Genomic DNA, 25,460 nt, shown 5'->3' with positions numbered 1-25,460 from the left:
TGCGTGGTTAACCAAATGTGCAACTAAAGTCTACCATGGTTTATAAAAGATACCTGCGCAACCAGAATATAGTGCACAAACAATTTGCTCGAATATTGAGCTTAAAAAAACATAATTAAAAAACTGCATAGTATCGGTGAAAACAAAATTTATTTCGTTTACTAAAATATGTTTTTAAGTTTTAAAATATATGTGATAAAAAAGGCATATCGGGTACAAATAAGAAAAGTGGCGGAGTGATACGGGTTGCAAACATCAAATTGGCATTGGAGCAAGATGGCGATCCGTGCGAGCCGTCGACTCCCAGAGTGAAGTCGTCGATGGGTGTGTTTTCGCCCAAACCGGACGCTAAAAACCATATCGACACGGTGCACCGCCTCTGACACCATGGACGGAGACGCGGGAGCGAAGGATGCCGACGTCAGGGCCGAGAACGAGTCCCTCAAGCTCGAAATCGAGCGTCTCCACCGAGAGCTCGCCCAGACGAGCCACGAAAAGATCCAGTCGGCCCAGTACGGGCTCGTCCTGCTCGACGAAAAACAGGCCCTCCAACAGAGATGCGACGACTTGGAAGCGATCTGCGACACCACGAAACACGAGCTGGACATAGTTAAAGAGGTAACGTCATCACAGCTCTCTGACCGCGGCTCGCGAGTGTAGGCGTGGTGGGTGAACCGGTTTTTCGAAAGCGCTGGCACGATTCTTTTTCACGTCATCATCGGGAATTCTTTCTCGCAATGTTTCGTAAATGCAGCTGTCTCTCCGTTAAACCTACGAACCGCTGTTCGAATTCGATTACTGGAATTCGTCAGAAATGGGACACCCCCCGTGTGGACGTAGCGGCGGTATTAGGGTTAAGCGTGCGGTGTCAAAACGCTTCATTTCCTGGTCTCGTAGGGTTTGCGTGTTCGCTTATTTTGGAAACGAAGGCCGTTTCTAATCACACGCCTACGCGCCGTAATGCGCGCCTGTTTGTGTGTTTTGTTGGGAACCGTGAGCTCATTTGGTCGAGTCCCCGCGAACTGCCCGCGCTGAACGCTTGCATTTTAGTTCCATTCATTTTATCCGCTCACACGGTGGTGATAACCAAGACACTTTTTCCCTACACGTGAGATAGGGGCCTTCGAAGACAGTCGACGAATAGCCGGCTCCTGCGATGTAAATGCCCTCTTATCTTCTTTTTCTTGTTTTTATAATATGAGGAACACATTTTTGTTTTTAATTTTTTAACAAGTCTCAGACATGTGCATTTGCAACCTGAGGGAGTGATGTTTTTATCGTGGAAATTTGTCACTTCTTGTTTGAGCATCAGTAGAGCAGAATTATTTTTTTCTTATTTTTTTCTTATTTTTTTGAGTGAGTCAAGACCAGTCTTTTAATCTGTGCAATTGCTCTCGCATAACGGTATAATGCAGGTGTTGAACAAATTAGGTTTCATTACTAGAAGCCAGGGTTTTGGAAGAGAATGAGTGCTAATTCATGGGCTTAACCGGGGCGTTGTTTCTGCTAAGGATTAGACGTGTGGACAATGACAACAAATGTGCTGACCCCAAAGCAACAAACTTCCCTCTAGTTCAGTCTTTGATGAGACCGAATAGCATAGTTGGTAGTCAGTGTTGGGTAAAGTACATCTAAAAAGTACTTGAAGTAAAGCACAAAGTAAGTGAGAGGTTATGTACTTGAAGTGAGGTAGTAAGTACACTAAGCAATGTACTTCAAGTAAAGTACTGCAAATGCAATGTACTTTTGAAGTCATGTGCAAGTATGTTTTAACATAATCTTTCATGATGCCCTTTCATTCATCTGTACAGTGTTTTTCTTTTTTCTAAGCTACTGGTATGTTTTAGGGGTAATTGTGGACAGATCAGTAATGTTGGATAAAGCCAGGTGGCCACAGGTAGTAATTTTCGGAAATGGCACCCAGTGCAGAACTCCCTCAGACTTCTGAATTTGGCGCCACTTGCACTGGTTGCACCCAAGGTTGTTAAATGTACAAGAGAGCTTGATGTCCGTCTCGTAGCTTCCGCAAGCAAGCGTCTCATGGAGGAGCATCATCTCTTAATATTTGTAATCTCCCCGCTTGCGCTGACCGAGCAAGAAGTAGTGAGAGTTTGAAATGCTGCGGGAAAGCCGTCCCCAGTACAAACGGAGCGATACATTGTCTGCTGGCATTTCTGGTGAGAGTAGGATATCCAGTGATGCAATTGCTGTGCCATTTGCGCCGAACTGCACCAAAGGGCTTACCCTGTTACATTCTGCTACATTCAGCCCACATGTGAGGAACTTGCGCAAACATTGTGCCAAAACTCTATTTAACTTTATTAATACTGAAGATTCAATGGCTCAGGCCCGCTTCACATCCAGATTGTTATCGTTGGCTTGTGGAAATTTTCCGAACTACCGATTTTAGCCACAAATAATGTACACATCGCGACACTGTTAGCGCGAACATGACATCGGCGCATTTTTGTATTTCACTTCTAAATAGTATTAGCAAACACGAAATTTCATCGCTTACATTATAGAACTAAATGAGCTCTTTCCGTAGCAATGATGACTTGGATGACATCCCTTGGTTTCAAAAAGAAAAACTGGAAAAACCGGCGATCGCTTGTTCGCGCTAACAGTGTCGCGCTCTGTACTATCCTATTTGATCTCTCTGTCAGTGTCAAACACTCACAGTATTTGGAATTTTCTCGATATCTCTTGTGTTCCTAGTCTACTCTGGCGCGTAAGTTAGCTTTGTTGAGTGTGCTTCTCAACGCACTCCTGGGTACTGCAGTCAAGTGGCAACTGCGAAGTAAGCATCGCAATTTTGCTCATCTTGCTTCGCTGCAGTGCATCAGAGTGCTTAAGGGAAAGCATTCCCCCAGAGCAGGAAGTCAAACACGCAAGCGTTGGGTATATTACAAAAAGGAACTTTGTGAGTGTTAATCTAACAGCTCTTAGTTGTAGTAAAAAATTTTTAATTAAACTGCGGCCTTTATTTATGATAGACTGTGGTATTCTGACGATTCCTTTTATAAATTTGGGATTCAGCGAGGGTACTTGCAAGAAAATGTATGTGAACTGCTCTGTAAGTTTATTTTTATTTGAACTTTGTTGTTTAGTTGTCACCTTTATATATGTTTTATTTCTTCGAGGTACAGCCAATATAATAAATTAGAACTAAATTATGTGAAGCAGTAGAAGGAAGGTTGAGAACAACCTTAACGACTTTGGCTGGTTGGTTTTAAGGAGGCATACTTATCGTTCGCATGCCAATCTTAGTTATTATGAGGTTCTACGTACAAAATGCAAGTAATTTTCATAATTTACCAACAACTGCTTTTTTTTTATAGTCTGAATTAAGAATTTTTGTTTTATTACAACCCTTAGAACCTGACTGAAACATCAATTTGTGTGCTCAAGATTATTTAATCATATTTTAGTGGGATATACTATTTGGTTTACATTTTATTTCATAGCCAACAAGACCATTCACAGCAGTCCATACTGTTTTTCGTCAATCAGCATGTTGTCATGCCTAGTGCTTCTATGTGCAACAAAACAACTAATTTGTGTTTGAGGAAGTCAAACCTGCCTTTGCACAGAAGTGTGAAGGCGAAGCATGCACATTTTTTAGTTGGATGGGCCAACACACAAATCTTTACATATAATATTCATGGTGGTATGAATAATAATGATGTGTGTGTGTGTGCTCCAAAAGCCCTGAGCAAAGACTTGAGGACTTGGGGGCAGAAAAATTATCAATAAATTCAGCTTAGAGCGGAGCACGAGCTCTGCTCACCCGATGTAGCGTGTGCTACATGATGCAAAGGGAACAGCCGACAAATCCAGTCCAAGCCTTGGATATGATTGGATCGGGTTGAGGGCACAACACTAGACTGGATCCAGTTAGAGCTACTAGATTTAGTAACAAACGAAAAAGCCGCAGACCCCAATCCAAGCCTTAAGCCAAAAGTATCCGAAAGTGTGAATCTGGCGGCCATGCTGCCATATGGTTATTGACATGTGTGGTTGAGCATCGTGTTTTCATCGGATTTCCGGAAGCGGCCTCTTCACTGACGATGTCAGCGGCAAGAAAGCTTGTCTAATTCAGATTGGACAAACCCAGATATTTCGGAATATGCAAGTTGGATTAAGCCCGTGCAACATGATCCTCACAGTGCTCAGTGCTCAATACCTTGTGTTGCAATGGTCTTGTATATTTAACTGCCTCTACAGTGATCAGAGAATGTCACTTGATATTGTCTGGGAAAACCTGGAAAAGTAATACCTTAAGTACAATGTACCGGAAGTTCTTCCCAACACTGTTGGTAGTGACAACAGTTGTACCTGTGAATGTTTGGTGTTGGGTACAACATCGAACATTTGCTGTGGGCACCCTGCCCCGTGCTTGATCCAGGGGAATAACTAAAAGAACCCAGTGCACAGGTGATGTGTTGGGTAAACACCGAGGTCTGTGGAAAACAATTTTCGACAGTAATGGATGCTTATCGAAATTCATTCTGGTCACTTCGATGACTATCAACCTTTAGGTGAGTCAGTAATCATCTGAGTGTGTGAGATCTGTAGCATGCTAATAGCTGTCTTTTGGTGGTTGATGAAGAAAGGGATTGAAGACTGGCACCAAAGTGGATAACACAAAGCCTGTGCATTCCAGACGTTGGCACAATGCAACGCACAAATTGGATAAAAGCTCTGCTTCAGTGTTTGTTTCAGACTTGAGTCCAATCAATCAATCAATCGGTGGACGCTCGACCCACAAACCTCTTGATGTCGTGAATTTTTTTTTTTATCAAGGAGTGTATTTAGGTCAGCGCTTTGAAGAAACTGCTACACTTTTTGTCACCGTCGAAACTGAAACGAATCAGGAAAAAACTGAACGGCAAAGGCATTTTCATCTGCCATTGACGTATGAATGGGACGGTGCCTGATGAAAGTTTATAATTTTACTTTCATTAGAATGACAAAAGTTGCTGATCTTTGAGCTGCAAGACTGCATTGAAGCTTAAGAAGAGTATTTGTCCCGAGTTGGTTGCTCTTAAATTGAGCGCGCATATCAGCTGCTACAACTTAATGCACTCTTCATGGGAAAGTTTTCAGGTAGTTTCATAATTCCAAAATACTGACCCAATTTCTTTTAACTTTATTTTATTATAAATGAAAAACTTGTAAGTTTTTGTTTCAAGATTGTAATATCATGCTCTGAATTTTTTTTCCTTAATGAGTAGCAAATATTTACTGAGACAACTACTGAATTATCCAGATGGTTTTTTTCATGGAAGAAAATTTGTCTTTCTCGCTCTCATTCAAATGAAACAACATTCAAGAAAATCGGTTTGCTCGTTTAAGAGCTACCTATGTAATTAGGAAGTTTAAAAAATATCTCTTGGCAGATATACCACCTGAACACGACTTGGCTTGATGTGATGGCCTGGTATTCTTTTTACCACTCGCCAGCATTGCTCAAGGCTGATCAGTGTTATTTAATCTCAGCACCTTACCTTCTGGTTTGAGTAGAGTGAGCTTTTCAGGGAGTTGCTTATAAAGTGTCAGCTATTCCCTACAGCTGTCCCTGAGATGGGACTTTATGAACAGCAGAGCAGTGAAGCATCTCTACCCCCGTGTGTGTTAAAGGAAAGCTCAATGTCAAAATGATGAGGAATTGAAACATTATTGACAACATTGGTGCTCCTAATGCTCTTGTCAAATGGCAAGAGGTATCCAATGATATTGAGACTGTGCAGTATGTGAGGTAGGCATTCAAAGTAATTTGAAAATGGGAACAGGGCATTAAATTGTTGTGCCAATGAAGCTCATCTCTTAGCTGCTAGGGAATAGTTGATGGCAGTCCTTTAGACTTAACATTGATGCAATGCCGTATCGAGTGACTGGGGTCATTGCTTTTTTTTTGGGGGGGGGGGAGAACAGTGTTACTGTGTCGAAGGTTCCTTGAGATGTTGATCAGGTGTGAACATTGCTTCTATTCACTGTAAGGCATTTCAATTATCTGGTTCGAATAGACTATGATGTCGGGATATGTTCTGTAGTTTTTTTCTCCAATCGCATTGAACCACATTAGAATAGTCATTGTGTAACATAATTGGGGATCTTGGCTTGCAGCATTTATTTGTCTTTAAACTTCGCAGTATGAATCGGCATATACAGGGTGTTTTTTCTTTTTTTCTTTTTAGGCTTAACTGATTTGTTTAAAAAAAGCTGTGAAAGCTACACTTATGTGGTTTGTGCAGGTGAATTATAAGGCCACGGGGACATAGCATAGGGAGATAATCGTAACGATCAGTCGGCTAATTAAGTAAAAGTGGTTAATTATATCTTTAATTAGTGAAAATAGACATTAGGTTCCAATTAGAAATTTGTTGAGCGTCATCAAAAATCACTAAATCTGTAATTTTTAGAAATACTTTGAGCATGTGGGAAGCGTAGTGGTGTGCTAAAGGTACCGATCATGCTGCTGGTACAAGGCTGGAGCCATAATAAGAGAGGGAAAACTTGCACCGGCGCATTATCGCACCAGTAGCCTCGCTCCTGCTGCACAAGTGATAACTCCAGCTCACTACTGCGCTTTTCACGCATTAAAAGTCTTTCTAAAATTGATTTAGTGGTTTTCGATGACGCTCAACAAGTTTTTAATTGGAACCATATGTTGATTTTCACTAACTAAAACAGTCAATTAACAAATTTGGCTTAATTAGCCGACTGATAGTTACAATTAGCCCCGTATACTATGACCCCTTGCCCATATAACTCACCTGCACAAACCACAAAGGCGTAGCTGTCACAACTTTTTTTAAACAATTCTGTTAAAAGGAAACACCGGTCGAAAACAAGACCAAAATAAATAACTGGTAGGGCTGTGTCACGAAATATTATCACAGCCGAGATATTATGTTAATGTGAAGCCAAATACTGCACTAAAACCGATTTTAAAGATGCAACCAGCTGCTGTTATTCCTTGTAATTTAGGGAGACTGCTTTAGCTTAAAAAAGACACCCTGTATTTTGTAACGGTGCCGAACGCTGTGAACTTGTGGTGCTGCAAGATTAAGCAACAGACTAGCAATGCATTTTAAAATATGAACCAATATAGGGAATGTGTTGTCGCTATTAAACTAACCAAAAAGTTGAGAGTGTGTAATGGAATATTACAAGTGATGAGGAGAACAGCTTGGGACACCGATTTTTACAGTACCAAAAAGTATAGCAAACAGCCAAGTCCCATGAACACTGTAGTACTAAGTATAAAAAATGAAAGGCAACCAACTGTGAAGGATAACATGAACAAGATTCCAGGCACAAGGTCCTAGCTTTGCAAGCTGTTTTGTCCGAAATCTTCCTCATAAGATGAGCATTTCTAGCATTTTGTTTGACCTCTTGCCCACAGCAAAAAGTGATTGGTCAAACTTGCAATTACTCCCAGCTGTAAATTAAATTATTTCGTTAGGTTGCATAATTACTCAATGCTACAAAGTGGTTTAAAAAAATGTATAACAATCTTTTTAAACAATAAGTACACCAACAACAATAAGAGTAAACAATAAAAAATACATTAGAAATTTAGAACTAACAGTTGCTTATTTCATTGCTTTATGCTCTTTTTTTTTGTGGTTTGCTATAGTTTTTTTTTTGTGTGTGTTAACATTAGAGTTAATATCTTCCCCCTCAATTCTGCATTGTGGAAGTAGTTGGTTGGAAAGTGCAGTATTTCTCAAAAGGAAGGTGGCCCATTCAGTGCTTTGATATAAGAAATCACTTTCCTAATGTAATTGTTTACTATAATAATTGAATTTCTTATAAAATGTCTATTGTGCTTATCTTCTTTGCATATTATTATCAAAATTAGCATAAAAATATTTGATCGTAATAGTTTCAAATGAGTAGGAAACTGGTGTAAAAGAAATAATAAGAACAGCTAATTTTTCTCCCTAAAAAACAACAAAACATTGAGATTTTTTTTTTGCACGTAATTCTTTATTTAATGCTTAACAGCGGAAGTGTATTTGCACTTTTCGGCACATTCTGGCAACCGGAAGTGTGGGATGCAGTTCACACCATGTTGAGTCGAGATCTCTGGGCACTTTCTTTTGGCAGGCCTTGGCCAAGGTGCAGACGAGCCAGAAGGTCACCACGACCACTGGCATCGAGCAGGAGGAAAGCCTTCTCCAGGAGACTGCAACCAAAGAGGCGTCGCTCACCTCTTCTCTTCAAGAGCTCGAAAAAGAGCTGAAGCAGGTATGTGCACTCTGTGCCCTTACATAGAGAAGCACTAATTGTGCAAGCATTAACTAGAGCTGTTGAGAGCGCAGCTCTTAGGTGCCCGTTTCCGGCTTGAGTTGCGTCGCCATCGGCGTTAGCGGAACCGCGCGGTGCATTATGGGAATTGTTCTATGATGCAATGCGCGGGGAGGAGGAGGGAGGAGGGGGAGGATTTATGAACGGTGATATCACTTGCCTGCACAACGGGTAGCTGGCATCTTCCCTCCTCCTCCTCCTCCTGTACTCCTCATCTCCTCCTCCCCTCTTCCCTTCTCCTCCTCCTCCTCCCTTCCGTCCTCCTCCTCAAGAGCTGCACTTACTTCGGCATTACAGGAAGTTGTAAACATCTTGCTTTTTTTTTTATGCATACTTCAAAAGCCTGGTTGGAACAAAGGTTATTCCTCAAGTCATTGGCTCGAGGTGCAAGCACTCTTAATTGTCCTCAAAATGCCTCTGACACCCTAGAAAGCTCAGTTATATTTTGCTCAAATAGCAAGGATCAAGTGGTCAAATACTACCCAGCTAATTTTTAGCCGCAGAGTCGTAGATTAGCCTAGAGCAACAATCTGTGTCGTGCCGAAATTGGGGGATCACTGCAGAGGAATGTGACATTGGAGATTTTTCATTTTCATTTCATTTATCGATACCCTCAGGGCCCGAAGGCATTGCAGAAGGAGTGGGATTGTAACATACAAGTTAATAAAACACTCAAATCATGAATCAAGTTCTAGTACTACGGATACAGCATTTTTTATATCAACAGGATTAACAATTGTGGCGATGGATCTGGAAAGGTGATTCCAGTCAGCAGACGTATGAGGTATGAATGATCTGTAGTAGCTATCAGTGTGGCACTGTGGAATTTCTACTTTATGTATGTGATCATTGCATGATGATATGTAGGATAGCTCCAATAAGGTTTTAAGGATTGGTTCGCCCTCAGCAGCTACTACTATATGTCCAATGCTTTAGATCGTCATGTTTTGGGTGCTTCAGTGGTTATAAAAATGTTGTTTATTAAATTCTACATGTTTATAAATGAAGAGGTATGATCTCGAGTCTCGAATATTTTTCTCGTTTGATGGGCGCTCGTGGGTAGTGTTTCCATGAAAGTCTAGGTCTGCTCGATGCCTTGTCGGGAGGCTTTTAACCTCCTCTTGGAGTATTGTATATTCATTTCCAAATATCAGTTAAAGTGTCATTTGAATATGTTGCGAGGACACATGTCGAGTTAAGACCGATTCGCACAGCACCGTCTGCTCACGTTACGTTATGTTACCGAAGCTTGCGTCTGCTTGCCTCGAGAGTCACCGAGACATCTGTGCTTCTTATCAAGCATGGCATTCAGTTCAAGGATTAGCCTTGCACACGACATTCGAGGCAGGGACGTTTGGGTGACTGGTAACGTAAGAAGACATAAGCGAACGCTCCTGTATGAACGGGCCTTCATGAACACAAATCTCCAAGACATCCATGCTTCATATGAAGCGTGGCAACCATTCCAAAGAGCTGCTCCTTAGATTGGTTGCCACGTTTCACATGCGTGCCTCGAGGTGGCAACCTGCGAAGCAACCGGGGCATCCATTCTTTGTATGCACAAGGTATACAAAGAAAGGATGTTTTGGTCGCTGGTGGTTGTACCTTGTGTTGTGGTCAAAGGCACTAATATGCAGCTTTGTGAGTTGGCATTGAAGGCGCACAAATTCTCAGAATACACTTTTTACAAAATGAACTATGCCCCCCCCTCTTAAAAAAAAAAAAAAAAATGTTTGGACAGTATTTATGTTTTGAGACACATTTGAGTAAGGAGCAATTTCAAAATATTATCCTATTTCAAGACAGTGATCCGGAAATGGAGGGTTATCTCAGAATCGCTCACTTGAGTCTCGCAGTCTAAATGTTGCAGCAAAGAGAGGTCCATCTTGCGCCATACCTGTCCCGTCCAGGCACTTAAAGGCCGCTGTACAAACGGGACGTTCTGCAGGGAAGAACCTTCTCTCCCGAAGCTGGAGACGGGGAGGGAAAGGGCCAGCGTTGGGTGGAATGGGATTAGCCTCGCGGCGAGGCCATCCTCTCGAGAGGGAGTGGGGACGGAACAAAGCTGCCGTGGGTAGGGAGCCTTCATGTGCGCTTTGCTGGGGGTTCCGGCTACCAGGTGGAAGATGAGCTTGTCAAACGGCGACCTCGGTTGCGAGGACGGGCACGTCAGAGAATTTGAAAATAGCTGCTTGATTAGCCGGAGGACCCAGTGCGGTCTACTGGCTCTAGAAGGTGACTCGGATGAAGAAAACTCGTTTTGCTCCAAAACTCTGAAAGCATTCTGAAACGTGAACTCTTGCCACAAATAAAAATAACAAATACATGAAAAACTACGAAGGCACCTAAGCTTTCTCCTATGATGTGAGAATGCGTGAGCATTACAGGCGGAGTTATGTTGGCGCAACTTGCAATAAAGAAAGAAAAAACAAAGTTATGTTGGCGTAACTAGGCGCAACGAATAGCGCGCTAGTTTCACGATCAAGAGGGCCTAGCTTCGAAACCGGGCAGGGGATGGTTTTTTTCTCGTGTTCTTTTTTTTATTTCGTTTATTTTTTTTTGTTCGGTCACGTGACAATAAAAAGCACATAAACAGAATTTTTTTTGGCCACGTCACCAGAGATTTGTTTTTTTTTTATTTCTCCTTTTCGTCTTTTTTTTTTTTCCCCTTTTTTCGGTTTACGCTCTCTTTTGCAAAACTCTTTGCACCTATTTCGCGCTACTTTGGCGTCAGCCAAATAATTTTATTTATGGCAGGGAATTCTGCCGTACGTATCTTATGTTACTATTACCAATCCTGGCTTGCAATACGCATAGAGAATTTTGTCCGGCAACCAGTTTGGGAATGACGAGGCCAAATTTGTGTTATAATTGTTTTGAGGTACAAGCATAATTTCGGCCTCGTTATCCGTCGGTTTCTATGATTGGCTCTTCAAGTATCCTTTGGGAAGGCAGACGACTCTCGTTTTTAGAGTGCACGTGTGTCGACCAGAGTGAACATTGCTGAAGCGCCTCCAGTGTGGTTTTGGCCGTAAATAACTGGAGGCCCCGGGCAAACCCACCCAATGTAGAAAAGTATCTACCTTTCTGGTTTCATAGAAAGCTACGAAAGGGACGAATCCCAGCCGAGTCAAACTACCGGCTTGCAAACGCAATCGTGTTGACAATAACTACAAGGAGTTTGTATGACTCTCTCTGGCGGTGTGCAGAGGGCAAAGGCACGGAGGTAATATACGCTTTCGCCTAGTCACCTCGCAAACGGTTGGGTATTGGCTGCACAGATCCATTTCGCTTTGATTTATCACCGGGATTACAGCTTGATTTCTGTGTTCCTAATTTCACAGACAGAACGAAATCGCTTTTCTCGTGTGGCGTCACGGCGGTGAGAGAGAAATCAATCAGTGTACTGGAATTCGACGCTTGTGCTCGTTCTATAGCGCTTCTAAAAACCGTGCGATCACGGCTGTGCAACGTCAACAATGCATAAACTGCAGTTACTTGTACTTGTATTGAATCGTGAGGGAACGACTATGACTGGGTAAACAGGAATAGGGAGAATGGGTGCGTGTGATTTGTTGAAGTTGGAATCAACAAATCAAGCTTCAACGAATGCGATAGTATTGCATTCACTCAACCAGCTATATGAGTTTTCAGACAGTATATACCTTCCAAGTATGCGATTCGTGTTCTGCCAGTGGTACCTCAGCTAAATTAAGAAGCAAAATCCAAGATGAAAAAAAAAAAAAAAAAAGTTTACGGTGACTTGAGCTGCTCCCACGCAGAATCATGTTTCACGTAAGCGTAATCTTGGGGTCGATGCACAACGAGGGGTCTTCAATCACAAAAATATTTTGATTACGATTATTCGCAACGCAAAAAATTTGAAAGCCAAGCAGTGAAGACGACGGTGTTCTTATAAATATTATCTACATTTTATTTTACACTGTTTGAATACGCTGCCGTCGTTATGTTCTTGAATTATTGGCTAGCTTGTGGCGGACAGGGAAGTCTTGCAGGACCATATGATAGGACCTACACTAAACCTGCCGCGCTTCGAAAAATGTTAGTCCAATGCATACCAGCTTAGCGCAACCAATCGCTGCCTGCGGAGTTTTTTTTTTTTTTTTCGGGCAGCGAAATAATTTTTGGTCAAGCAGCAGGCCCCCTCTTCGGCGGGTTAGGCCGGATTAACGGAGGCATCTCCTAATCCATTCTCCGTGTTGTCCCCCCCGGGGGGGAAGGCGGTGAAGGAAGGAAAGGAGGGCAGGAGAGGAGGAAACGCAGAAAAAGTGGAAAGCGCGAACTGTACGGCGGCCTTTAAAGAAAACGTTTGGAGGGGAGGGGGGAGGTTCGCTGTTCCTTTAAAGAGCAACTCCAGTCGAAAATGAAACAAAAGTAAATGACTGAATCGCTTTTGGGAGGGCACGAATAATGATCACAGCCGAAATATTGCGTCAGATTGAGGCCACATACTCTGCTGCGACCGATTTTAAAGGTGCGACCAGCTGCACTTTAGCGAGCGACAAGCAGGTTAGCTTTTAGTCGAAGAACACCGGCGTAGCACCCCCGTGACAACACGTCGCAGTTGAGGTGCAGTTAATTGGTTGTACCGCGTACTGCAGCACCACGGTGACATCACATCGTGGTCATACAGCTGATGATCAGTGTTGCCATCCCTCTAGCAGACGGTTCCGGTTTTTCCGTAGACGCCGGAAATCAAACTTTGAGCCGTGATATTTATAAAGCTACACAAAATCGTTAGAAAATAAAATAAAATTATATCTCGTAATTTAGGGACATTCCTTTAGCTGAAAATAGTCCTAATCCCAAATTTAAAAAATATTGACCGGCGTTGCCCTTTAAGTTTCAGTTTTGTGGAATTATTTTGACTCCACATAGAGGTAAGCCAGTCTACTTAATCGTAACGTAACGGGGACTTCCCGTTGTTTGCTTCTCATTCCAGGTTCGTCAGGAGCTCAGTCGGGTGCTGGCGGAGAGGGAACGTCTTCAGAACGAGAACTTTGAGATCTCGAAGCACGGGGATGTGTCGGACTGGGAACGCAAGAACCTGCGCTCTGAGCTCAAGGACATGAAGCTCAGGGAGCAGAGGCTCCTCACGGACAACAACGAGCTCGAGGAAGAGAACATCTCGCTGCAGAAGCAGGTGTCCTCGTTGCGCTCGTCTCAGGTGAGCAAATAATGTCTCCTGTGTTGGAAAACTTGGAACGTGTATTTAGACTAAACCACTTCAAGGTTTTTTTCTGCTCTTGCATGATGCATGACCATGAGCGAAAAAGAAAGGTATGAACTAGTACCATATTTTCCGGGCTATTGTCCGCAGACTATACATGCTTAATAGCTGAAATTTAGGTTGTGCGGACTATCCATGCGTGCGGACTATGCAGGAATATTGTTTTTTAAGATTGTTCATTATGACGAGACGTGACGGATTTTGTGAATGAAAGGGTATGTTAATGATAATTTATGTATAATGCAAGCTTCTTTGAGCTAAGAAGGCAGACATTTGTCAAGGTGTGCCGTGCATGGGAAGTTTTTCATGCCAACTAAGCATTAAGTGCGGACTATGCACGGCGTGTGCACTATCTAAGCAAAAACTTTTATTTTTGATCCCAAATTTGCCCTTGCGGACTATAGACTGGAAACTATAATAGCCCTCTTTTTTACAGCGGAGCTGTTAAGGGCTAGGTTCCCCAGGATTGTGTCCATGTATGTCGACACAAGCCTACCTGGACAGCTACATCTATAAGCGACGGCAGCAAGCACACAACCAGTATGGTTTCCGCCGCCGTTTCTAGATGGCAGTAACCTTTCCAGCTATAATAGAAGAATGGATAGTTGGGCGCATTGGTGGGAATTCATCGTAGGAAACAGCGCGAAAAACATACAACGACGAAGAAGCACACAGTGTATCGAGTGCAGGTCCGCTGGTCTTCCTTCTTCACGAGAGTGGAAAGGCTGAACGTTTTTTATTTACTTTTCAAGCTCTACTCAAACTGCTGAATTTCTTAAATGTTCCTTCAAAGTTTGCGGTCCTGAATGTCGAACAGGCTGGCAAAGCAAACTCGCATCGATAATGGAATGCTAAAACATTATCTAGTCGGAGACGAGACGCGGTCCATACGTTCTGGCATATAAGTCCGACTTTATTTTCTCAAATTTTCGTCATTGCGTCTTGTACAATGGTGTAACTTGTACGGTACTGGCCTCAACTGCGCTAGATATAGGCCGCATCAACATTCATGACAAAGGAGGAACAGTAGAGCACCTGGCTGGGCAGTCCGAAGACGCTCCAGAGCATGGCTACATTTTTGCCGCGTGATGCCCGTTCAAAGCTGAGTCTCTAATGGGGTGCGGACTTAGACCGGAAGATACTGGTACATACTATAAGCGTGAGATGGCTGAAGCTTATTTTGGCCGAGCTTTTGAGCAAGACCAATTTGAGAAGCCTTTGAACAACATCGCAGATGCCCTACCAAGGTTTCTAAATTGGTGCTGAGCGTAATTTTCCGTCACGCTTCATTTGTTTTTTGCCACGAGTGCTTGACACTCAAATTGAGAAAGTGAGAATTTTCCTAATATTGTTGATTTGACTACTTAGTTGGTTTCCAGCTATTAGGCACAGGTTATGGTATGGGAAAATGAAGTAATAATAACTTCAGTTGTCCCTTATAATACTTTCCTTAAGTAACCGAGTAAACTCCCAACGTGAGACAATTGGCAACAAAGCCCTTCCAAAGGCATATAGCAAATCTAAATAAGGTTAAATAAAGAGGCTATTTGTTTGTTTCTTTCTGAGCACGTTTGTGATGGCACTGATGAAGTTTGCTAGCAGTGCAGGCCAACAGGCATGTGGAATGTCGTCACGAGGCAACTACTGCAGTTTTTACGTTGATCAGCTGTTGGTACAACGCTGGATAAAGTGATACGGTGTTGCCACGAGAGTCGGCAGCCGGCACTACGATGCCGCCAGTGTGGTTCCACCAACCAACTAAGCAGCGGCAAACACCGAGCATGTCTAAAATGTGAAAACGAAAAAGGGACCAACTATGTTAGGACAATGAGGACGCGGGTTTTCACCCGTGTCTTCTGTCATCCGGATAACAAAACACATTGTCGTTCCTCGGCACAGGTGGAGTTTGAGGGAGCGAAGCACGAGGTCCGGCACCTGAAAGAGGAAGTGGAGTCGCTGAATGCCCAGCTGGAAGAGCTGGGGTCGCTGAGGCGCATCGGAGAGCAGCAGCTCGAGGAAGCGCTGGAGGCGCTCCAGTCGGAGCGCGAACAGAAGTATGCGCTCCGCCGCGAGTTGGACCAGCGGCTCACCGCGGAGTCGCCCGTGTTCCACCTCGACGGACTCTCCTTCGCCGGTTTCCGCCTCGGAAGTAAGCCCCTTCGTCCCATTCTTTCATCTCGGATCAATTGCGGAAGTCCATCACGCGATTCATGTTCGTCTACGAAGCAGAGCCAGGCGGAGAGTACGAATTCGCGCCGTTCCAGGTATCGCGGATGGGGCATGCATAGTAGCCGCGTCGGTACCCCCGAGCGATTTCGGTCGGGACTTCCATTGTCCAAGCGCTTGTGAGGCCAGTTGCGATATTGCTTCGGCAGGTTGGGGTTATTGTCTAAATTGTCGAATCAGCAACAATTCCGCGCCGTGTTTTTCCACGCATTGCTGCCTCCGCGGCAGGCTGTGCAAAGCTGCCTGCTGCTGCGTGGCTTTTGATCGCTTTGCAAGCTGCGGAAATGTGAGGTGCACCAAGGATATGAGGCCCGCAGGTCGTGTACGTTGCGAGGAGTTTGAACACGGGTGCGTGGGGGTCGGATCTTCTTGCCTTGCGGCTACGCACGGCGTCATTGGCGGTCATACTTCCAAACAAGCACATGTTCATCATCACACATACCCCGTAGGATTGCAAAGTTCAGGAACAACAGAAGCCGAAGCAAAGATTGCAAATCGAGCGATTCAAGATCAGACCCTCGGTAAGATTGGTTCTTTGGCTGGATGCACGGTGCTGGGGTCTCGGAAGCCTGTAGGAACAGACGGAAGAAACGTTGCGGCTCCGAACAACGGCAAGAACGAACAAACTTGGCATTTTGAAGCTAATGGGCTGGATTCCTCTCGCTCCAGCTGTAGCTCTCTCTCGTTTACTGGCCTTGGGGACACCCTTCCCCACTTTGGAGGACTGGGGGATGGGAGTGCGGAGGGTAGTGTGGTAGGGGCTTACCTGACCCCCCTCGGGGCTAGTCTGCATTCCCTGGGAAGGAAACAGCATTCGTGGCATTGCAGGGGTCGCAAACTGGCCACCAGGGTTACCTGTATTCTTGTGGACGCCGTGTTTGCACCTTGAACATTTTTTTTTTTTTTACCTGTGAATACTGTGATATTTTTTTAATTGTTGCCAACTTGCACTTCACTGTTGTGTTTTCTTTTGGCGGCGTGATTCGATTTGATGAATAGTTTTAGCCGCTCGTTTTCGTTTAATGTTGTGTTTTTATTTTTGTGAGGAATTGTTTGTACGTTTTGTTGGATGGCTTCTTCTGATAGGCTCGAGATTTCAGTGAATGACTGGAGAGTGGGCCAAACCAGTGATGGCTGTGCCATTGTTGCTCGACTTCTTTGTTCGAGCTCTTCCTGTTATTCTTTTTGTGAAGTTCTTATATGGTAGATGATTTCCATTTTTATATAAATTAAAGTAAGATGACTGCGACACCAAACTTGTTTTAGATGAAACACTTTCGCAGTCGTTGTGTAGTGCGCACACTTTTTGGGGGACAAGCCGAAGATGCTGTTTTGATTTTGTTCTTCGTATTACAAGTAAGATACGATCAGGGACCCATTTGCCTTTATTGCAACGTAATAAACGGTGAGTTTGTTGTCTACTTGTTTCTGTCCTTTTTGTAGTGCTGCTGTAGTTTGCTGACCTTGGTTCGGTGTCTGGTGGGGGAGAAAGCAGGTTCAGATATTGCGTCTCACAAAACTTGTGCGGACAATCTCTATCACTTTTGGGAATGCAACAGTAGCTTTCTGTAGTTGTTGACAGACTGAAACATAAGCACAGACTCACAGTTTTTAAAGGCAGTGAGTGTGTGCGTGTGGTCATTCAAGTTCCCGAGATACTGATGTGCCCTCGAAGGTTGTGAGGGTCAACTGAACGACACTCTCTGCAACTCTAAACTAGTCATTGACTTAAATGCTGCCATACACTTACAAGAACGGTATCAATATATTTTAACATTAGGGACATTAAAGTGTTTTTCTGGTGCTTAATATATTTATTTACTAGAAGTGTTGCTGAGACGATACTACGGGGGGTAACACGCAGCTGCTTAAAATTTATTTAACGGCATGACGTCTTTGTCTGAAATTAACTCTCGATGTTTGTAACTTGCGAAACTTCCTTTAGTTTTCCTCTCGGACTCACCAGCAGCTGCAGAAACAAATTGGAGAAACACGAGTGATGTTCACTCCCCGAGCCCGCTGCCAGAATGAGTGGTCTCGTGATATGGTGCCGATTACACACTGCCAGAGTTAGTTGTCACCACACGGTGGGATCTGCAACATATCGGGGCACGCGCTGTGCTCCAAACGTCGGTAGAGTTTGGGTATCCTGGTCACCGTTGTGATTGAGCACAAGCCCCACCTTGAAAGTCTGCCAAAGGGCTGAACACTGATTGAGTGCACGCAAGAGGCCGGTGTCTGATCGACGAGCCGCGTTTGCCTCTCATCACCCCAGGGTGATCTCTGTGCGTATATCAACATGGTGATTCCCACGACTGTGTCATCAAACTTTGCAAAGTAGAAATTGCAAAAAGTTGGCTGCTTTTATCTTTGAAATTACACCGCAATGCAAAAGCTTCTGGTTTGTTGACGCTCCACACGAGTATACTTGTCACATTTGTGTCAGCATGCTTGTGTAAACCGTGCAACGTTCGGATTCGACAGTTTCATGGCCCCTTTAACACTGCACTCTGTCACTGCAATGCTATTGGTAACTGTTGTCCAACGCCAAACAAAACAGTGAAGCAGAGAACAGTTCTTTTTGAGAACCAGTTGTGATACTGAAAAACAAACATTTAGACGTTTTTATTTTGAAGAGAAATGGATTGTTGTCAGTTGATGCAGGAACTTCCATTCAGTCTCTTCAGGGGATGTCTTTCGTCCTGTAATGGAAACGGCAGAGGCAAAGGGACGGCCTGGGACTGCCACATAGCTAGCTTTTTTCTAGGCTAGGCATACGCTACAGGTTTTAACCTTGTTCTACCACTTATGTGCATACCTTGTTTTCAGTGTTGACTGCACTTGCTTTTAGGCCTTCTCTAAGCGTTATTAGCTTGCACACTATACTCCTCAACTAGGGGACGACTTCTGTACTTGCATTATATCCACTTACAATCGAACATTCCTAAGCATACTGAAGGAGAAAGTTAACCTTTAGTATCTGAAATTGACAAAAAATTGTTGTTAAGCCATATTTCGTCAAATTCTTTTTCACTGTAAAAGGTGCCTGAGAAATGCCAAATTAGTGAGAAGCGTCTTATGGCTGGGAAGCCGAAGAAGAAAAAGCGTACTAATGTGGGAGTTCAAAATTCTTGTTTTAGTTATGTAAGTAGTAAATACAAGGGACTATTACAAGGGCCATCTTCAAAACCAATAGTCATTTTAAAAGCAGACGTCCTTTTGCACTTTCCGCTTTTGCCTGCCTCCTCCTTTCCTGTATCCTCTCCACTTTTTACTTTGCGCCTGTTTGACTTCTCTAGCAGCTTAGGAGAGGGGAGCGCTAAGAGGATTTTCTTCCGCGCAGAAAACCAAGGTAGTATGTCGGCCATTAAGTTTCGTTAGGTGTAAATTGTTCTCAGTTTCATGCAGCAGGGGTGAAACTATTACTTCACTAATGTGTGGCTTGTACTTCTTGCTATAATGCAAACGGATGTTTGTTCAAACAAAGAGTTGAGAGTTGCAATGAACTTGTATCTGTATAAAACTTTTTAGATGCACCTAATAGGTATGCCATCAGTTTCATTCTTTTTCGTTGCCATGCACCAGTTTCTGTCACAATATAAAGAGCCTGCAGCCTCCAGTAGAGCGAAACATGTGCAAATGTAACTAACTTGTGAAACTGATGAAACTTGGAGCAAAAGCCAACTCTCCCCTTGACCACGTACAGAGGTGTCGCTTTGTGTCAACGAAAGTAACGAAGAAGGCGTAGACTCAAGAACACCAGCAGACCTAGAGATACTTGACTGAAATTCGACTAGCTGAACGAAAACCCCTCGGTGAACCTCTCACTTTGATCTTCTTACGAGCTGCCTCATTTATTGTTGCGGGAATGAATGAGGTTCATGTCGCGATTGCTCTGGTCAGCATCTTGATTGCTCTGTTCAGTGCTGTAACACCCCCTCTGTCGTGCATCGCGCACTTTTCTACAGGATGTTCCAGAGCACCATTCAGTCGTAAATAAAAGGATATAAATAAGCCATTCAGCAGAGTGCAGTGAAGAGTTTTGCTTGGTTGCCTGGGTGGTGCATTTTTCATACGAAAATTACGTAAGTATTCGCGGTGAGAGGCTTGCTAGGGCGCTTCTGTTTTCCTCACTATATGTAGTGCACGTGCTACCCATGCAGTTATGTTTTAATTTTCATAGTGCATAGAAGCTTGGCATTGCACTTGCTTGCACCAGCAGAGGAAGTTGAAGTATCCTCACTCTGGGCTGTGAAAAAATTCAACCAGGTGGCGATACCCACACTTCTCGCTGCAAATAGGTTTCTGGAAAAAAATGCAGGAAAATAAAAATTAATTTCTGTGCACAGTGAGTGAAATGGTAATGAGCAGTCTACTTGCAGATGGTACCACACGTGCTCAGAACTGCCAGATCTGCTTTTGGGTGCTCATAGCTTTCAAGTGTTTGTTTCATGTGGTGGAAAGCTACAGTTACAAAGTTTGAATATGATAAATGCACCACATAAAGACACTTTCGTGAAAATTTCCTTTGCACTCTGCTTTTGAAATTATTTATAAGTTCATTCTTTTAATTTTTAGTTATTTTTAAGACTGAATGGTACTTGCAAACACCTTGTTTCTGCAAAAAGAAACATCAAGGGGCTGTAGGGCTGACGGACGCCTCTTCCACACTACCCCTGTCTAATGTTAGCTCGGATATCTTTCACCCGCAAACACTCGTTCGTAAGTTTTACCTGATTCTTATCTTTGGACGAGCTCAGAAAGTTATCAGCCACAGTGTAAGCCTTGGACGTGGGCCTTCGCTCTAAGCAAAGTTTATCCAAAGTTTCTTTTTTCTTTAAGGTTGAAGATGGGTTTTATGTGGAGGCCATTGATGTTTTTCAAACTCTTTGCCAGTGATAATTTTGAACTCTTTACAAGCTTTGTGAAATATAAATAATTTGAAGTGGATATATTAACAAGTTCCTGTAGGTAGCAAAATACATAATATTCATATATTACTTTTCGCTTGGATTTGATGTGTGCACATAACTTCATAAAGGGTGCATATAACATTTAATTATGCATGCATAGAATCGTGGCCTGGAGTGACACAACCAGACCTTGTGACTTGCTAAATGATCTTATGAAGCCGGATCACCCTGAAGCTTGGCATAGTTTTTTTTTTTAATTTGGGAAAACTGCAACTTCATGAAACTTACTTGGGCCTACTTACTATGTGCACGTGGAAAGCACAATTTTTTTCAAATTATTTTCCCCGATGCATAGCAATTTCAGAATGTCCATCCCCTACCTTCCCATTGTCCTTAGCAAAATTCAGTTCCCAAATAAGTTGGGCCACTGCTGAGAGTCCCAATTTCATCTTTTAATGAAATTTTCTACCCCCAAATCCCACTTGTTAATTTTGTTCCTTGCAAAATAATGAATCAGTATTCATGTCAGTGAATCCCCTCACTTTCCTAAATGAACACTTCGTTCATTTAGGAAACATGCATGTATGTTCATACCCGTTGTAGCTTCATATAAATGACTCAATAAAATGAAGGGAACTAGCTGAGATTTTCTCAAACACAAGGTATCTAACACTTCAGATTGGCATGGTTATCCCATCATAGACTCTAATTGCACAATTGCATGAATTAATTTTAGCCAGTCCTAGGTTTAGTGATTATAGGTTGCTTCGAGCGTTTCAGAGTTCTGAACAGTGAAAGTCAAGAGATCAAGGAAGTAGCACTCACCGGTTGGCGTCTCGCTGCCGTTTGAATGTCGGGATGATGAGGAGTTGTTATCTCGGTTCTACCCAAGGATGCACACCATTCTTATCTGATAGCGGTGCCCTTTGAATCCCACTCACATCAAAAGTGTGTTTCATTTCTAATCTTTGCAAGGCACAGGCTTGATGTCAAGGCTGATAGGGAGGCATGTTTGCATAGGGAGTGCCATGCAAAAGATAAAATGGGGTTGGTCAATGTTACCTTAACATCTTTCGCTATCTATTGTGCATAAACTTTGGACCTGAGTTAGTATCTAGGCAGAATTGCCTGAATTTATATTAAAATCCCCCGTTACTAAGAACACCCTTTAATGACATAGTTCAACGTTGGCAAGTTTGAGCTTAGCATGTGACAAATCCTGTGCAAAACTGAGCCGTGTTTTAGTGGACTATTTTTAACAGTTATTTTGTAAAAAAATCCCCTAGTTTTCTGCATAGACCTCTGTTATGGCAGGATGTTCTATTTTATTTATTTATATACCTATAAAGTTCTAACTAGCACTAACAAAAGTTCAGTGATTATTAAAGTTTGTTTAGTGGTAATTTTGCTTAGGTATGTAGTACAAGGCTGTTTACTAAAATGTTCATGTAAAAGACAGCAGAGCTTCATAGATTAGTAGGGTTTATATATGGGAAGCTTTGTGCGAATATTGACAGTACTCTTAGTTATCTTTTATATATTCAACAATCTTTAGAGACAATAACCGTTCCGAACTCTTTGGTTTTCTACATTACTGATCATGCACGATAGCTTTCTGTTAACATGGGTAGTTTCTCTATAGTGCTGGGGCTTGAAAATGCCGTAGCATGTGATAAACTTCCTGCAAACCTTCGTGGTTTTTCCCCAGATGTCTTTTACGACAGCAGAGTTCCTCTCATTCACTATTACTGGGACGAGTTTTCTCCACTCCTGATTGGGCCAGTTGGTTTGTACTCAGTCCTCAATAAGTCGGAATATTTAAATGGGGTTTGTTCTTTGCTAGTTCTAGTAATTTTCCCCATAATTCTTTTTTTTTTTTTTTAATTAGAGGTTTTGAAATTATGCAGTGTCAGTTTTGCACTATAGGCATTCAAATGTTTCTCTGTAGCCTCAGTTATAGTTGTTCAGGTTCATACAGTGCTTCGACTTGATATGCAAGTTGGATGTCACCTTTTTTTATTGGCGCTCGTAGTAACTTATTGTTGTAACATGTACTGTAGTCTCTTATGACTTTACTACAAAGTGGACTGTGTCTATATCGAAAATGGTCTGTTCTTTGTGCTGTTTGTTTCTCGGCAGATTCAAACCAGGACGAAAGCAACCGCGGTGAAGACGAGGACGGAGAGTCGGGGGCCCCTGTCCTGAAGCAGATTGAGGCTGACTTCATCAACCAGCCCATGGCAGAAAGTTAGTCCTGCGCTTCCAAAACTCCAAGGGGATGCTGAAGGAATGTTATAAGCTTCAAGGCTGGTTCAAACATTTGCATTTGATTAGGGTCGACTGTGTTTGAACTGCTTGTAACTGCTTACAACGGGAAAACACTCTGAAGGTTTTGCAGTACAGTAAAACCTCGTTATAACAAAGTTGAAGGAGCGGTCGTAATTATTTTGTTATAACCATTAGTTTGTTATAGCCATTGTCCATTTCTTCCCACTATTAGCAAGCAAGGGAATTATGATTGCTTTGTTATATCCATTAGTTTGTTATATCCCATTTTGTTATAACGAGGTTTTACTGTATTTGCAAGATCAAATCCATGCAATGTCTATGAGAAATGGGCACTTGTAACACTGCGAAAATTATTTCAAGCACACTGTAAAAGAATGATACATAAGATATATGCACATCGAAAGTGTTCCAAGGGTAGCTGACAGACGGGCGTGTTTTGCCGTCGTGAGCGTTTACAAGTGGTTATGCTAACCAGCCTTGATTCGACGCTTGAGGCCGAGAGCAGAGGTATTTTGCGTGCTGTACTTCGTGGAGGAATATCGACTAGATCTGTTGCAAGACGGCCAGCACCCTCTGCGGCGCAGAAAGGAACTCGGAACTGGCTGTATACAACCGGTTGTAAGAGACGACAGAAGCGATGCAGGCGAGCGGGTGAGGGCAGGCACGCAACTGCGCTACCTTCTCCGGAGCTTACAGTATGTTCCCATCGTTCATTGTGAACTTTGTGTGTGGCCTTTGGGGTATTTTGCGACTGGTGTACGATTCGGTTGATAGTAGTGCAGTAAGCCGTTAAGACATTGTCTATTTTGTATCATTACAAACTCTGCATGTGGCCTTTGCAATTTCTGCAACTGGTGTATGATTCAGTTGGCACTAGTACAGTAGTGCAGCGAGTTGTGGACATTGTCTATTTTGTTATTGATTGTTTCTGTTCGCCGATTACAGAGGTGGAAGGATCGACTACCTGCAGACCCTCCACGGTGGGCGACCTACTAAGCGAGCTCAACCTCACCGAAATCAGGAAGCTGGAGAAACAGGTGGAGCAGGTAAGAGACAAAGAAAAGTGTGCATTTCAAAGCAGAACCTGTCACAAATTTTCGTAGTGCTCTGTTGCAGTTTTTTGACCCTTTATGTTTGTTTTTGCATTTCAATTGTTACACCACATAGAAAGGGAGAGAGAGAGAGAATGTTTGTTAGAAGAAATATGACAGTGATTTGTTAAAAAGCATCAACACCAAGGGGAAAACATCTGATTTGTTGTAATGGCAGTAAAGTCAACTAATAAGTTGGCCTTGGTAGGTCTATTGTTGGATTATGCGATTGGACAGTTGATTAGAGAAGACCCTTTCAATAAAATCTTGTTTAATAATAATAATAATTATGATTTGCCTGAACCAGCAAGAATGGTTTGCCAAACTGAGAAACTCACATTTTGATTTTTGCTGGAAGTTGCACTCTTGCTGCACTACTCAATCGCTTCCCTGAATCCGATCCGATCTAGCTCTGCGTTTTTCGACGACCGAACAAACCTGTTATTTTTGCTGTTTTGGCGCCTTCCGAGACAGGCACCAGCATTAGTAGCTTACTGCAACTCCTTGGCGAGCAAGCATTGTTTCGTTTCTTGGTGCGATCCTACGACTTGAGCACGGCCTTACGCAGATTGTACGCATTTAACTCGTAGCTGGAGTCCGAGAAGGGCCACCTTTCGGGCTGCCTGGAAGATGCCCAGCTGGAGTTGGAGAAGTTCCGTGCCGAACCCGGCAGCGACCAGCGCCTGGCCGTGGCTCGCCTGCTCGGCCCGATCCGGGCCCTCATCGCGCTCCACGGGGACGACGTCGGTGCGGAGTGCAACGAGAATGTGAGCAAAGTTTCTTCGCCGTCGGCGAGGGAATTGAACCAGGGGGGAAGGCACCTTGTCAAGCTTGTTGCCGTACGGCTCAGCGTTTACCCAAACGCGAGGCCTCGGATTGGATTCTTTACATTGTGAGAGCTGGATTCCTAGGGACCCGGGAGTTCCCCAGGGTGCCTCCATGGGTTCCCGGAGGACCCAGTTTCCTCATCCATTCCGCTCACTTCAGGCCATTTAAAGGGATATTTCAGCGTACTCTTCAAAATCCCCGATTTGCCCGAAAGTTTGCTAAACGCACCAACTAACATCGCTGAAATAGTAACCCAAGTATTAGGCCAGAATAATTTTTTTTTTTTGCTAAGTTATCGAATTTACAATTCTGGTCCTCGCAGTGTTTTTCAAAGTGAAAGTCCCTACTGGCAAGAGTGAAAAAGCGACGTCAGGGGAAGGCAGGGGTTCGCTCTTGGGACTGTAGACTTTGTTCCCAACTGATTACAAGCAGTTTCATGATGTCAGATGAATGCTTTGGAAGCCCGTTTCAGCACCCGTGCAGCAGCATGGAACATATGCTTGGCATAGTCTATTTTTAGACTGCCTGCTCGACCTGCATGCC

General features: G+C 43.2%; 1 protein-coding gene across 1 annotated transcript in view; it reads left to right on the top strand.

The window, feature by feature from the left end:
• The first annotated feature begins 257 nt into the window (after nt 1-257).
• Nucleotides 258-25,460, top strand: part of LOC8028897 (protein bicaudal D) — a 38,010-nt gene continuing 12,807 nt past the window's right edge. The window contains exons 1-7 of the mRNA XM_029988310.3: nt 258-618; nt 8,119-8,259; nt 13,283-13,507; nt 15,470-15,719; nt 22,849-22,956; nt 23,944-24,044; nt 24,680-24,856. Coding sequence (XP_029844170.1) covers nt 388-618; nt 8,119-8,259; nt 13,283-13,507; nt 15,470-15,719; nt 22,849-22,956; nt 23,944-24,044; nt 24,680-24,856 — 1,233 coding nt within the window. The 5' untranslated portion in view covers nt 258-387. The remainder of the gene's footprint in view (nt 619-8,118; nt 8,260-13,282; nt 13,508-15,469; nt 15,720-22,848; nt 22,957-23,943; nt 24,045-24,679; nt 24,857-25,460) is intronic.

This window comes from Ixodes scapularis, unplaced genomic scaffold, assembly GCF_016920785.2.
Source record: "Ixodes scapularis isolate PalLabHiFi unplaced genomic scaffold, ASM1692078v2 PGA_scaffold8__174_contigs__length_109621045, whole genome shotgun sequence".
In the NCBI taxonomy this organism is placed as follows: domain Eukaryota; kingdom Metazoa; phylum Arthropoda; class Arachnida; order Ixodida; family Ixodidae; genus Ixodes; species Ixodes scapularis.
The sequence above is the reverse complement of the archived record's forward strand: the minus strand, read 5'-3'. Positions and strand labels throughout refer to the sequence as shown.